Source organism: Parasteatoda tepidariorum, chromosome 8, assembly GCF_982258835.1.
Source record: "Parasteatoda tepidariorum strain Cologne lab strain chromosome 8, Ptep-v5.0, whole genome shotgun sequence".
Classification (NCBI taxonomy): Eukaryota; Metazoa; Arthropoda; class Arachnida; order Araneae; family Theridiidae; genus Parasteatoda; species Parasteatoda tepidariorum.
This window is the reverse complement of record NC_141762.1, coordinates 50,167,772-50,182,894: the sequence shown is the minus strand read 5'-3', so window position 1 is coordinate 50,182,894 and position 15,123 is coordinate 50,167,772. Positions and strand designations below refer to the sequence as shown.

The 15,123-nt window shown below is 28.6% G+C and overlaps 1 protein-coding gene and 1 long non-coding RNA gene across 2 annotated transcripts in view; one reads left to right on the top strand and one right to left on the bottom strand.

The window, feature by feature from the left end:
• LOC139425706 (uncharacterized) overlaps window positions 1–15,123 on the bottom strand; it is a 148,800-nt gene that overhangs the window by 70,666 nt on the left and 63,011 nt on the right. The window lies entirely within an intron of this gene.
• Window positions 1–15,123, top strand: part of LOC107441955 (cytochrome P450 4c3) — an 89,267-nt gene that overhangs the window by 52,894 nt on the left and 21,250 nt on the right. Inside the window, exons 3-5 of the mRNA XM_071181412.2 lie at window positions 8,604–8,689; window positions 10,802–10,992; window positions 14,806–14,872. Of these exons, the coding sequence (XP_071037513.2) occupies window positions 8,604–8,689; window positions 10,802–10,992; window positions 14,806–14,872 (344 nt within the window). The remainder of the gene's footprint in view (window positions 1–8,603; window positions 8,690–10,801; window positions 10,993–14,805; window positions 14,873–15,123) is intronic.

The window sequence follows — 15,123 nt, the reverse complement described above, 5'->3', positions numbered from 1 at the left end:
TCAAAAATAAAAAAAGAAATTAAATATGTAGCAACGTACACTTGTACATTAACGTGTTGTAAGTTATACATTTTCAGAGATGTACATATTTAAATATTTATATAAGTATTTATACTAGCTGTATCATCTTTTATATGTTTCTTAGGTGTCAGAAATTTATTTGAATTTAAGATAATATTTAGTTAATACAGATAATACTCAGCTATGATTACTATTATCTAAAAGCTAATTATTCAAAATTAGAAAAATAAAAGATATACACACTTACATTTGCACATTTACTTACTGTAATTTGTACATCTGCATTACGTAGATATACATTTTTTAATTATTTATATCTGAGTCTTTTCACTACCTGTATCATCTTATATCTGTGCTGTTCTAGTAATAATTTTCTTTGATATTTAAATTATTAATTTAATTTATTAATTTCTGAGAAACAATTTTTTTGCAATTTTCAAAAAACAGCAGATTTAAAGAACATTTTATGTTTAACAAAAAAAAAATAATAAATTTTAAAAACACCTAAAAATTTAAAAACTTATATAATAAATTATTCGTAAAAAACAAGTGATTCAGTTACTAAACTAAAATTACTACCATCCAAAAGATAATTATTCAAAAATAAGAACGAGAAGGAAAAGAAAAACGAAACAAATATAAACTGTAACATTTCAACATATTTTTTTTAATATTTTTATTATGTAAAATACAACCATAAAATTGGTTATTAGAGATTTGATTTTTTATCACGTAATTCCCTATCCGAACCTATTAATTATTTGTTTTAATCGATTTAAATTAAAATTTATAATAAAGCTCACTACCTACGGTAACTTATTTTTTGTGTATTATCCTCACGTTTACTAATTAGAAAAACTCCTGATTAAATAAATTAACTATTAGAACCTGGTTTCCTTAATTCACCGTGAGAATTAATCAATAATATTTACTATGTATATCGCAATCTGATTACTTCTAAGATATTTTCATCTAGTTGAAATTTCCGTCATGTTCTCTAGTTATATTTTTTTCTCCTAACAAATGGCAATAAAGTAACTCTGACAGATTCATGCTGATATTTTCTTCTTAATGCTTAGTCGTAAAACTGGAAAATATAGGTTCATTTAATTTTTTACAAGATAACTACTCAAGATAGCCTTGTTTGATTAAATTATGCGTTCTTAATGCATGACATTTATGTCTTTTTTCCGTCATAAAGATAATTAAGTTAATGCATATTTGTAGTTGCATAAAAATAAAAAATGCCATTTGTTATATTATCCAGTTAAAATCTAAATGATTATGTTATTTTTGATGTATCAGTAGGCATCTAAACATAAATATACTCAAAGACATAATTTTTATAACTTCATTCATAGGTGAATAAGCAAAAAGTAAGTCTTACTCATTATATGGAAATCGGTTAAATCTATCTTTAAAATTAAAATTTAATAATTAAAATTGCTTAAGAGCATATATGTTGTAAATTAGGAATGGTGACGGAGGTTTTGTTTTTGTTTTGTAATATGAAAGAATTCGAATATAATATAAAATAATATAAAAGGATAGTAAAGAACGTCCATACGAAATGAACGTGAATGTAGTAAGTTACGAGTACGCTTATATTATCAATAAGTATTTGTTTTGTATTCTATAAAGGATTAATTAATGTTAATTTAACTACATAAGAAGGCAGCAAAATCACAAATGGTATTTATTTAAAACCTTTTACATCGTAAGGAAATTCCTTATGAGTACAAAATGAATTCGCCTTAAAGTTCTTGAAGCAACAGATTTAAGAAAAACAGAGTCAATGTTATTTTTGTATTTAAAAAGGATAATTTTGGCGAGCAAAGAGCATAATGAAGATTGTGTTAAAGAATGGTTGAAAACTATAATAAATGAAAGAAGAAAAAGAGAAGAATTTGAAGAACGTAGACGTCAAGAAAAATTGAAGAATCTAAACGCCAAGAAGAAATTGAAGAACGTAAAACGTCACGAAGAAATTGAAAAACGTAAGCACCAAGAAGAAAGTGAAAAACGCGAAAGACAAGACGAGGTAAAGAAAATTGAAATGGAATTTAAATTATAAATTAACGCCTGAAAAGTTTCGCCAAAAATATTTCATGCAAAATGAGAATGTAGGAACAAATTTTTGCTTACGAGTAAAAATATTTTTTTAACGAATGGATTAATGGAGTTGAAGAAGATAATTTTGAAAAGTTTAGAGATCTTATTATAGCGGATCTGATTAAACTTAAAGTGTCTCACTAAGTAAAACACCATTTTATTGATGATTGGTCTAGGTTGATTCATCCAAAATTTAGTAGAGAAACTGGGTGATTATAACACTTAGAGATCAAGTTTTAAGAATAAACAATCGCGTAAGGAAGAGATTTTAGACAAACTCCATTAAAGATGAAGCAATTGCTACGCACAACGAAAAGAAAAAATGTACCGTATTACACCCTACAGTAAAAGAGGTGAACCAAAATGTTTCAACTTCAGCAATTTTGGACATATTTCTAAGGACTACCCTTTGCCAAAACCAGTTATAGCATTTCGAAAATACAATAAAACCAGCTACATAGCCAAAAGAAATTTTTCTAGAGGCTGAAGATAGTTGTTCAAGCGATAAAAGTTTACTTGTTACACAAGGCGAAAATACCGAAGAGCGTACTTCATTCTTGAAAAAGACAAAACTTAATAATTGTGACGTAATACAGGCTTTAATTAATACCAGCAGTTCTTGTTGTCTTCTTTCTATGTCAATTTCTCAGAAACTTGAACTGAAACTTGAACCTGCTGTCAATGAATTATACGATTTTGGAAATCAAAAGATACTTGCAGTGACCACTATTGGAAAAATTGAAGCTGATATTGAAGTCTATACAGTAAAAGGCAAAAAAATAAGTATTTTTATTGTTCCTGATAATGCACAGCTAGTTGATCGTATTATCGAACAAGCATGGCTTGATCTACCATACATCGCTTATGCCATAATGATTGAATGATTCAGAATGGAAAAAGATTTAATATCGGATATCGGGAGGAAGAGCCATTTAGTAATTTCCTAATTGAAGAAAAAGTAGATAGAATTCACCTTAAAGTTCTTGAAGCAGCAGATTTAAGAAAAACACAGTCAATGTTATCGGATCTTAAACAGAGGATATCGAAAATGGACTTATTATGATGGAGAATCCATCAGAAGACATTGGTTGCGAATTAACTGCACAAGAAACCAACACGTGCAATCGAATATTTGAGATTCTATTAAAAGTAAATATTTGGAAATTAATGCAATGAATATAAGATGATATTTGAGATACGTGAGATATATGATATTGCAATGAATACGAAATGATATCATTTACGAAATATGAGTTATTCACTTTTTTACCGAAGCAATTTTTGCCCTCACTTTTGAGAACGTTAAATTCTTAAAAATGTTTTTTTTTCTGTTTTAGGTCAAAAGTAATCGATTTATAAAAACTCGAATCTAATTAGATTGTTAGTATGTTCATCGATTTGCTCAAAATATGATGTGTATACGTTCAAGTGCAATTTACCACCTATTTGCCTAAAATCAAATGTGTACATATGTTCAAGTAAAATTCTCCACCGATTTGTCCAAACTATAATGCAGAAGAATTATCCGATAATTTGCATTAAATATTATGTAGCGCAAGTAACGTAATACATTATGCAAAAACGTTCAAGCGCTATTTTCCACCGATTTGCGCAAGCTATAATGCAGCGCAATTCTGCGCTGATTTGAACAAAATATGATGCAACGTCATATTCTGCCAATTCACATGAAACATGAAGTGTATATGTTCAATTGCAATTTTCTAACGATTTGCTTAAAATTTTATATGTGTACGCTCAAAGGAAAATTACTTTTAAACATTCATAGAAAACTACCTTTAAACATTCAAAACCAATTATATTACTCTCAAAATTGGCATAAAACGCATTGCAGATGAATTTGTTTTAACGAGTGTCACTTTCTTAAGAAAGTATCTACAAAATTAATCAAAAACGTTGTCGGTGTATGACAGAAAAATATCAAAATTTAACCCACAATAATGTGATTAAGATTGAGACTGAAATGGCACAATTGAAAAACTTCAGGGCTGATTGTGCTCCGGAAAAAATCTGGATTTCCGGATTTTTCGCTAACAGTGATCCGGAAGTTTCCGGAGATCGAAGGTCCAAACGTTTCAAAAAATCATTGATCACAGAAGTTTCCGGGAATCAAATTTTCAAAGGTAGAACTTAAAAACACAGTTTATTTTATTTGTTTGTAAGGGAGAGCCAGGGAGATACTTTATAAGCTTACATTCATGATTAATATTCATTTTTTATCAGTAAATAGTTGTTATAATCATAAACTCAAGAAAGAAAGACATATTTGTAAATTTTAATTACTTTTCCAGGTTATCATAGGTTTGTGTAAAATTTTAAATGTATTTTAAGTAAACTAAGAAATATTGAGAAAAATTAAAAAACATCTGGTTTAAATTGTTTTTCTAATTTTTGAATTTAAACTTTTTTTTTTAACTCAAGAAATTTTCCGGAATTTTGACTTGGGTTCACAATTACCCCTGTGAAAAAATAATGTTTACAATTTTAAAAATTAAAGCATGTTTCCAACGGGTAATTTATAAAAAATGGAGAAGAATTATCGAGGTTGATATGCAAATTTAAACAGAATTTTTCCGAGAAATAAAAAAAAGTACAGCGTGCTATCCCACAGAAAAGGGTAATTATAGAGTTTTGATAGGGCATTCACTTAACATCTCAAAAATTTATCAAAATGTGTGTTATGCAACAACTGAATTTGATGCTCAAAATTTTTTAATTACCTTCACATTATTTTAAGCATATATTTAAAAAAATAATTTTCACTCACTATAAAAATAAAATAAGAAATTATATTTTATGCAGAAAAAAATAAAGGCATACTAAAAGACGATCTCTGTGCATAATTTTTTTTTTTCAAAAGAAAGTAAACAAAAAAAAATATTTGATAAACAACTTGAAAGCTTTTCAAGTATTATTTAAACTAAAAATTATGAGAAAATGAAATGAATATTGAAATATGCATTTTTATTAAAAAGAAATATTTATTTAAGAAAAAATTAAAATCACCTATTAATTTATCATAAAATTATCCCCCCAAAAAGAAGAAAAACTTATAAAAATATAACCAATTGAGAGTATTTCTAACAAAGTAAATAATTTGTAATAATAATCAGGATTAAGCCAATAAACGCAGATAATTTTACCAGTGAGCAATTATTATTTAAACAGTGAATTAGTTTTTTTAATGGAATATGAATTAAGAGGCAGTGATTGTTTTAGGAATAGTGGCTTATTTTAACGAAAAGGGCAAAGAGGACACATTTATAGGGATAGAACACTGATTTAAACATACGCCAGCTATTCTAAAGAAAAGCAAAGTTTGTCGGTTTAAGTTATTTATAGTACATAAATCCTTATCCAAATCTATGTAATAATATAAATCTAATATAAATCTAGAATAATATAAATCTAGTTCTATGAATTATTTCATTGCTACCGGTGAATACTGCTACGAATTTTACAAAAAAGTATAAGTTTTTTAGTAATTAGTGTATTAGTTAACATTAAGAAAGAATTTTCAAATATAATTTCAATACAAGGAGAAAAATCATTTGAAATTAATTAAGTATCATAAATCATTTAAAAACAATCTAAATCTAGTTTTATGAATTATTTTATTCTTACCTCAGACACTCATTATTGTTATACTATTTTACAAAAGGTTTATTGGTAATAAGTGTGTTAGTTAACATTGAGTAAGACAGTTTTAAAACATAATTTTTATGCTCTGAGAAAACAATTCTGATAAAATTACCGTACTGTATGATAATTGCATTTCTCATTTAGAAAAGAAAATTAAAAATTCTAGCGATAAAAGCAAATTTATACGGTATTTAAACCATTCGTTTCATAATTTTTCCTTTCATATGGTAATGATTAATTGAAAATTCTGGTTTTCACAATTATAATCTTAGTAACACACATTTAGTAAAAAATACAAAACTGAAAAATAAATTTACCGAATATTAATTTGTATGCCATAGCCTGAAATATCATGACAAAAGTACTACATTTACCTTGTTTTATCACACACTATAAAACCATATTTCAATGCTAATTTTACCAAAATCATTATCAATGCGTTTCGGTAAAAAATACCAAGCTTTTTGCTGTTCCCATAGAGCTAGAAAAACGGTAAATTTTACCATATTCTGGTAGTTTTGACCATACTTTCTTTCTCAATGTGCGAAGAACTACTAAAGATAATTAAAAAACAGATTATTTTACTTCCTTCCGCTTGTTTGGTTTTAAAACAATGGGAATAAAGTTTAAATTTCGTATTTTTATCTTGCCCATAGTTAGTGATCGAGTAAATTTAACCACAAAGTAGGACTAAACTAGGGAAATCGCAAATAGCCTGAAAATATGCGTTCGGAGGTGAAAACGAGAAAATAATGATAGTATCAGATGCTATATATCGAAACAATAGAAGGGTTGTTTGAAGCTTCTCGCGTTCCGTGACTGAATTGGATTTCTGTGCCATGGTGATAAATAATTTCATTTCAACAACTTCTTAACTTCTCAAAGATCAGTATTAAATTGTGCTTCGCGGGCAATAAAACTTTTCCGATATCGCTGAAGGTACCTTATCTTAACAAGGAATGTAACCTCATGCGTGTTTCAAATTTTAAGTTGTAAGTGAAGTTTTTCTCACGACTGAAATTTTTGAGAACTTTTAAAAGTAAAAAAAAAAAGAATCCAATATACCAAGAATTTGTGTTTGTACAAAATGTACTCAAATCTCATACAAAATAGTGTAACTAACTGAACTTTAAAAACAAATTAGTGTAAAATGAAAAAATCTAATATATATAATTCTCTTACGTGGCTCCCAAATTTTGGCTGTATTTCTTATCCGCCGGTGGCAACGTTTGCTTTGTTTTGTTTACGTTACTATTTCTCTTACACGGCGAATCGACCAATGATTGCCGCTAAAAATGTCACATGCCAAATCTAGCTGAGGGGGCTCAACATATAGCGCTTTTAAAAACGGAAACTGAAATAACCAGAGAGCATCAGCTGCGGCAATCTCATACTATTAAGCTAGGCAGAAGTGAGTAGTCTTTGTCGATAGATCTCTATTTTAGTATTTTGTCGAAAGCGCTTTTTTTCACGAATTTATTTGACGATTTTTGATTTATATCACGAATTATACTATAGCACATTTCTAATAGGTTTAACGAATTACATGTCATTTATTTGAATTCAAATTTATGTAATTGTTTTTTAAAAAAAAGTTGTTATATGGATTTGAATGATTGTTTTGAATTCTTCGAATTTTGTGCATTTGCAATGTACCTAAGTTAGTAGCAAGTGAAGCGAGCTTGGTTTGCGAAGCAAACCATGTAAGATTGCGTAGCAATTTTCGGGGGTTGGCGAGCGTTAGCGAGCAGGCGGCGCAGCCCACTAGTATATATATATTGTTGTCTGTCTATTGCATATGTTAAATGAGTAAATTCGGGAAAAATATTAAATTTAACGCAAACGTCTATATTTTATAGTTAACGTATATGTACTGTTGAAATCTTAAATAGGTGGTCTTGTACTATGTACTTTCAATATTTTAGCACATTTGAGTGACTTAAATTTAAGTAAAACAATAAGCATAAATTATAACTAACTGAATAGTTAAAAACTCATTATAGTCAGTACTAGGACTGAGAGATGTAGGAAATCTTATATCATGATGCATCTTCTGTTAAACATTGCGATATGGCAATACATCTTGATATAACGTAAGTTCGAAAATTGTTTCTTTGAAATCAAAACTACACAATCAGAAATCTTAAACCAATAAAAAAAATTCTGTAACAAAGGAAAATGTTAATTAAAAAAATGCTTCTATAACATCAATAGCATTGCTTAATTTTGATATAATCCAAATTTGATATAACAAATTACATAATATTTAAAAGGACAAATAACTTACATAGATTGCGAAATTCTTAAAAAGAAAAAGGCTGGAAAAACTTTCAAAATACACTTAAGCACCAAGTGTTTTTTTTTTCTTTTTTTCCATAAAAAAAATTTTTGCTTTTAAAAAATTAAGATAAAAATAAAAAAATTCAAAATATTTGCAAACTTTGTTTTAATTGTTTATAATTAAAAACGATTGAAGATTTATTGGTTTAAAAATAATCAAATTCTATCAAATTATTATACTTACTTGCGTTAGATAAATTAGAAAAGTTAACCTTCTATTGCATAGTATTAATTACTTAAATACAAAATACCGCTATTAAGTTGTATCGCTTGTAACGGGAAAAAAGTATTTTAAAAATACAATAAAGAATCTTTTATTTTATCCTTAATGTTTTTCATTACTAGATTAAAAGTCAAGATAAAAATTAATTAAAATAACGTAAATAATGATATTTTTGCGTTATTTTAGTTTATTTATTTTTTATTTTAATTAATTTATTTATTTATTATTGCAAATTATTTCTTTTTAGGTTATTCTCAGTAGCAATGCATTAATTGAGAAGACATTTGCATATGATTTTTTGGCGCCATGGTTCAAACAAGGCTTAATAACAAGGTAATGGTTTGAAATGTAACTGAGAAAAATTTTCATCTTAAATATAATTATGTTGAAATCACCTTGTGATGCCAATACGTAGCTTTCAAGTTTCCTTTATTTCATAACTTTAATCATTACTAATATCTTTTTAAATAAATCAAACAGCTAGTTAATTTCAATTCAATTTTAGTAATAGCGAAAGCAAATATTTCTTTCTTCTCAATAAATGTAATGGAGAATAAATTTAATGGATTAGTATAATTATGAACCATTAAGTGCAAGTATTAAGCTCTAATTTCTAAAATTGTTTTAATTGTTGTTTTTAAGTTTTTAACATTCAATAGTTTTTCCTCGTTGGGTTTTTTATTTTTTTATTCGTGTTTTTTTAAATAGCATACTTTAATAGTCGTTGAAAAATTTTACATTGAAAAATATTGTATAATATGTACACATAAAATAAAAATAAAATCTAAACATAAAATATTAAAATGATCAAAAATCTGAGTAAGACCAAGACTTAGGTTGCCCGATTGTTTAGACAATGATTCTCAAATTACAAAGTCACATTACAAATTGAAAATCCTTGAACAAGAACAGGGCGGTATATACATTAAATTCTGAGAAGGGCCTGGTCTCGCGAGTGATCAGAAAAGAAAAGAAAAAACTTTTGAAAGTAAGTTATGAAATGCAGTGAACTACATTATTCAATACCAAAACTACGATATAAGACATTTTTCATAATGGGGCTTATCTTAGAAAATCAAAAAAATTATAACTAGTTGGAATACTAAAATGTATCACAAATATTATTACAAATTAGAGTATAATGAACGCTTACAAGATGGAGTGTATGACAAAATATAATATTGTTTTTTTTTCAATATCTAACTCTGAGTAAAAAAAGTATGGCCAAATCTACCAGAATATGCTAAAATTTACCGTTTTCTGGTTCTATGAGAAAGTGCAAAGCTTAGTATTTTTTAGGGAATCACGTTGGCAATCATTCTGGTAAAATTAACAATAAAATATGATTTTATTGTTAATTACTGCATTTAAATACGATATTTTGGTTTTAGTATAAAAATCATGATTTTTATTTATTTAATTTTTTTGTTGTTGTCTGAAATGCCATTACCAAATTTTTTTCCTCTGTGAATGTTGAAAACAAAGGGGAACAAATGTTGTGTTACATTTATACAAATACTTGCACTTGCATAATCCAAGTGTGGAGATTTCAAATCTGAATTTGGCTTTGATCCTAAATCTTCAGATTTTTTTTTAAGAATGGCAGTCTTAATCTATTTTTCGTCGAAATGTTTAGGTTTAAAAACGCTATATATAAAAGGGGATCACATAAATGTTTTGTCCAACTTTTAGGGGAGATGGAACACATCATGATTATAAAAATGGCTTAGGAACCCACCTCAGGAAATTTCGTCGTACACGGCTAGGAACGCTTCCCTATTATATTGTTCAGAAGCATACGAAGAAGCAGGTTATAATAGGCAAGCGCTTTTATTGTTTGGCATATGAGGACACTTCTTGGCATGGGTTTCAATGCAATTTTATTCTCTATGTTGTGCTCTAACGCTCTTAGAAGATTGTCGCAACATTTATGCGACCCTCTTTTTATGTATAACGTTTACAAACTTAAACAGTTCTCTAAAATATCGATTAAAAATTATGGTGCTTGGAGAGAAAAACTTATTGCAGATTTGAAATCAGCGATACGAAATTACCTAAAACTGTTTTTAAAAAATCACGCAGCAGAAAAAAATTAACCTGTGTAATTTTTACAGATCTTTCGTAAACCGAAGATTTGTGCTGACCAGCCTTAAGTAAATGCAATATCCTGAAAAAAACGAAAAACAAAATGCTGGAATTGGTTAATTTTTCATATTAATATTTTCTCTTTAGAACCAGTCTCCATATTCAAAGACTATGTTTCTAATATTTATTTAGACTTTTCAACATTATATGGATCGATGTTAGTAAGCTACATTAAATATTACGTTATTAAGTCGTTAAAAGCAATTATGCTCGTAATTGTTTGTAAGTTCCAAAAAGCAATTCTGTAAGTATGCATCTTCAAAGAGAAGTAATGATAAACAAGATAATTTTTCATTCCAGTTCCGGAATGAAGTGGAAGAAGCGGAGGAGGCTCCTGACGCCGGCATTCCACTTCCGCATACTAGATGATTTCTTACCTGTCATCGACAGCCACGCTCGCTACCTTGCCGAGAAACTGAAGGATGAAGTGGGCAGCAAATCTTTCGACCTTGTGCCCTACGTCACGCTCTGCTCGCTCGACATTCTGTGCGGTAATGCACATTACTACTTTTTTTTAGTGTATTTACAAATTTGCTTATGATAGAAAAAAATGTAGTTTTGTTAATTACACTAACAATTGCTCATTAGAGTAGAAATTTGGTAAAAAGCATAGACAGATTATCAAGTTCAGAATTTTTTTTTTTTTTTTTTTTTTTTTTTTTGAGTACATATTTAAAAATATTTTTTTTCACTCTGTAAGAACACATTTTAGTTAAAGATATTTTTGAACAATTGGAAAACATTCTTCGTGTTTTTGAATATTTGATTTGTAATGTTTTATTATTATATTTTAACGCATCAGTAATGCATATGGGTGTCAGTTTGTTCAATATTTTTTATAAAAGTCAAATTGTAAATGATATATTTTAACAAAGTTATGACTGCGGGAGATCAAATTTTCAATTGTAAAAGGCTCTATTGAGTTCTTTTTTTCCTTATTATTATTATTTTACTCTATTTATTTATTTGAAAACTGAAAAGCCATAATAACAGATAGTATTTACAATTGCCTTGTTTATATTAATAAAATGCTTGAAACATTTTATAAAATTCGGGACCATTTTGCAGTTTATATCTTCTTTTTTTTCACTACGGTTCTCACAGCAAGTAATATGGGACTAAACGCTTCAGGTTTTCGAAGAAACATGATGTTGAGAGTAATTTAGTATGAGCTATTGAAAATATTTTTTTTCGAAGTCTACTCGATTTAACGTAATTTAGAATACGAATGAATTAAAATGGCAAAAAATTAAATGTTCATAAAAAAAAAATTGTGCTTTATCGTTGAGGAATGCAAATTTGGTGGTACCTATAGGTGTTTATTAAAGATTGAGTATTCAATTTTGAGAAATAAAATTTTTTAGTCATATAGAACCCCTCTGTAATTTGCTGCCAAAATGATATCGTTATCTCAATGTTTTTTTTTCTTCCCTTTTTATGTCGATATAAAATCGCATGCATTTTAAAGCACCTATTTTTGCGAACCAAGTTTTGTCTAACAACACCGATAAGTTCTCTGGACTCTAGACTCGTGGTCCGCAGTCACTGCTTATGAAGATATGTCACACTTAAAATAAGGATGTGGTGTTCATCGTTTTGTTTGGGTTTAGCTTGGTATGTCTTTCCATAGATAAAGTTTAACTTCTGTTTCTGCAGCAGCGGGCAACCTCATTCTTTCAATTGGCTGGAGTTCTCGAAATAGCTGGACATTTACTTTCAAGGGCCGGGATAGCCTGGTCGGTAGGGTGCTGGGCCCATATCCAAGAGGTCGTGGGTTCGATCCTCGCCGGCCGAAGACTCCCCGTGTAGTAAATGGTGACTGATGCACGTTAAATCTGTCGAGTCTCAAAGTCCTCCATGTTCCCACAACAAATCAATACCTCTGGGGGTACTGATCCAGGAGTTTTCTTGTCTTCTGGATTGGTTCAAAATTACAAGGCTACGGAGTTGAACGTTAGTAGTCGTAAACCCATGAACTTGGGTCGGCTGTTCAACGACGGTTATAAAATAAAATAGCTGGACTGTATTTTCGTCAAAAAGCATGAAAAAGGAAAATTATGAAAAAGTACGACAACCGAAGCTGATATCTTCAGGGGGTACCAGCTCCAGAAGCCATAAATTCAAAACCTTTTCTACCCTGAGAGCACGACAAATGTCTAAATTGCTCTTTCTGTACCCCGGAAGTTTTGCCTAAGTCTAGGAAGAGAAAATACAATACAAAATATAAAATACATTAAGCAAATACCAAAGTATAAAATCAAGACTAATACATAAGAATAAAACGCTGAAAAACTTATTTGAAAACAAATCCTATAACCAAATTACACTACTGACTACCAAGCAAGAACTAAATTGAAATAAACGAAAAAACCACCGCCTCCCTATTTGATGCGCAAAAGGAAGAAAAAAGAGCAAGAAAGTACACACCTCAACATGCAAGGGAAGAAAATTGTCTTTCCATTTTTCAAAATGCTTGCTCGTAGCCATTCCCAGAAAAAAGTTTTTTCAAAAACGAAAGAAATTCCGTGAATTTTGAGTATTTATTTTTCCCAGTGCAGATATCGTGAAATGATTCCAATTGCATGAGCCAAAGTAGCATAACTGGGTCCGATTTCAAATTTATTAATTTTCTCAATATATAGGGCGACAAAAGAATAAAACCACGATTATCTAATGAAAAGAAATGGAAGCGAACTTTTTTTTTTGTGATTATTCCACTTAAGTGTTAAATGCTGCTATATTCTTCTTCGTGACAACAAATAAGGTAGAAAAAGATCAGATAAAATTTTGCTAACAGCCATAGCCATTTGCGAATCTATTATCATTCATCTATTTAATTGCTGTTGCAAGTCAGGTTTCCATGAATAGTTCTTATGAATGAGAAATTTTTCTCCAAGGTAAACGGAATCGTTTATTGGAAGTAGGCTTCGAATCATTGACGACGTTTTTGTTTATTTCGCGATTTAAATATTATGGAATATTATTAATTAATTATGGAAGTGATAACATTAAGAAAATACAAACATTATGAAATTTCTCACTATGTAATCTCACATTCAATCATTAGAAAGTAAAGGAAGTCTCCTTTTACAGGAAATTTAGTTACTTTGTTTCTACATCAGCTTCATAATTATAGGTTTGTTTGTAATTCAGCTCCTACGCATATGTATGCTGTGTCCAGTTTAAAAGAATTTAAATCTCAAGCAAAATACAGCTCCAGATTATGAAAACAGCGTTTCAGAAATTTTTATACAAATCACATCAATGGTTATTGGAAATCTTTTCATTCTAGGCGTTTGGACATTTTTAGAATGTTTGGACATTTTTCAAACATATTAGTTCTTAAAAGGACAAAACACGAATTCATAAAATTAAAGAAGAAATACTTATTTCTCAAAATACGAATTTAATGGGCAAACTGATCTTACATTAGTTTTCTGTTCTAAATTCGCTTTCTTCCGGTATATTTCTTCTTCTATATACTAAGATTTACATGGACTGTCCTTATGTCCTTAAAATGACCGAATTTTCAAACATAATAGCTTTTAAAATGACAAAAAAACTTTTAAACTTTAAAAAAAAATATTCGCAAAATACGAACTTAATGGGCAAACTGATCTTACATTAATTTTCTGTTCTAAATTCGCTTTCTTCCGGTATATTTCTTCTTCTATATACTATCTTCTAATGTACGTATCTTTTTTAATACATTTTCATACAAATAACTAATAAGATTTACATGGACTGTCCTTGTGTCCTTAAAATGACCGAATTTTCAAACATAATAGTTTTTAAAATGACAAAAAAAAAAAAACTTTTAAACTTTAAAAAAAAATATTCTCAAAATACGAACTTAATGGGCAAACTGATCTTACATTATTTTTCTGTTCTAAATTCACTTTCTTCCGGTATATTTCTTCTTCTATATACTATCTTCTGATATACGTATCTTTTTTCGCACATTTTCATAAAAATGACTAGTAAGACATAGATGGATTGTCCTTAAAATGACCGAATTTTCAAACATAATAGTTTTTCAAATGACGAAAAAAAACTTTTTTAACTTTAAAAAAAAATAATCTCAAAAAATGAACAGAATGAGCAAACTGATCTTTCAATAGTTTTCTGTTCTAAATTCATTCTCTTCTAATATTTTCTCAGTTTTTTCCAATATTTACTCAGTATAGAGTTTGTTTTCAGCGTTTTTTAAAATCAAAAATCTCTGAAAATATAGATATTTATTTTCTAAATGTAGATAAATTTAACCCAATGTTTTCATTTTTGTTTGATCCAATCTTTTTCAGAGACGGCTATGGGGAAATATGTTGGAGCACAAGAGAAAGATACTCCTTATGTGAAAGCGTTGAACGCGTAAGTATTTTAAAATAATTGCTATTCATAGTTTTCAAATCATGCATTGAGAAAAAAAAAGTATGATCAAAACTACCGAAATATAGTAAAATTAACTGCGTTTTTAGCTCCATTGGAAGACCAAAAGCTTGGTAAAAATTTTCCGAACAGCTTAAGAAGTGATTTTAGTAAAAATAACATTAAAATATGGTTTTATAATGTGTGATAAAATTTCGTAATTTTATCATGAAACTTAAAAACTATTTATGGCA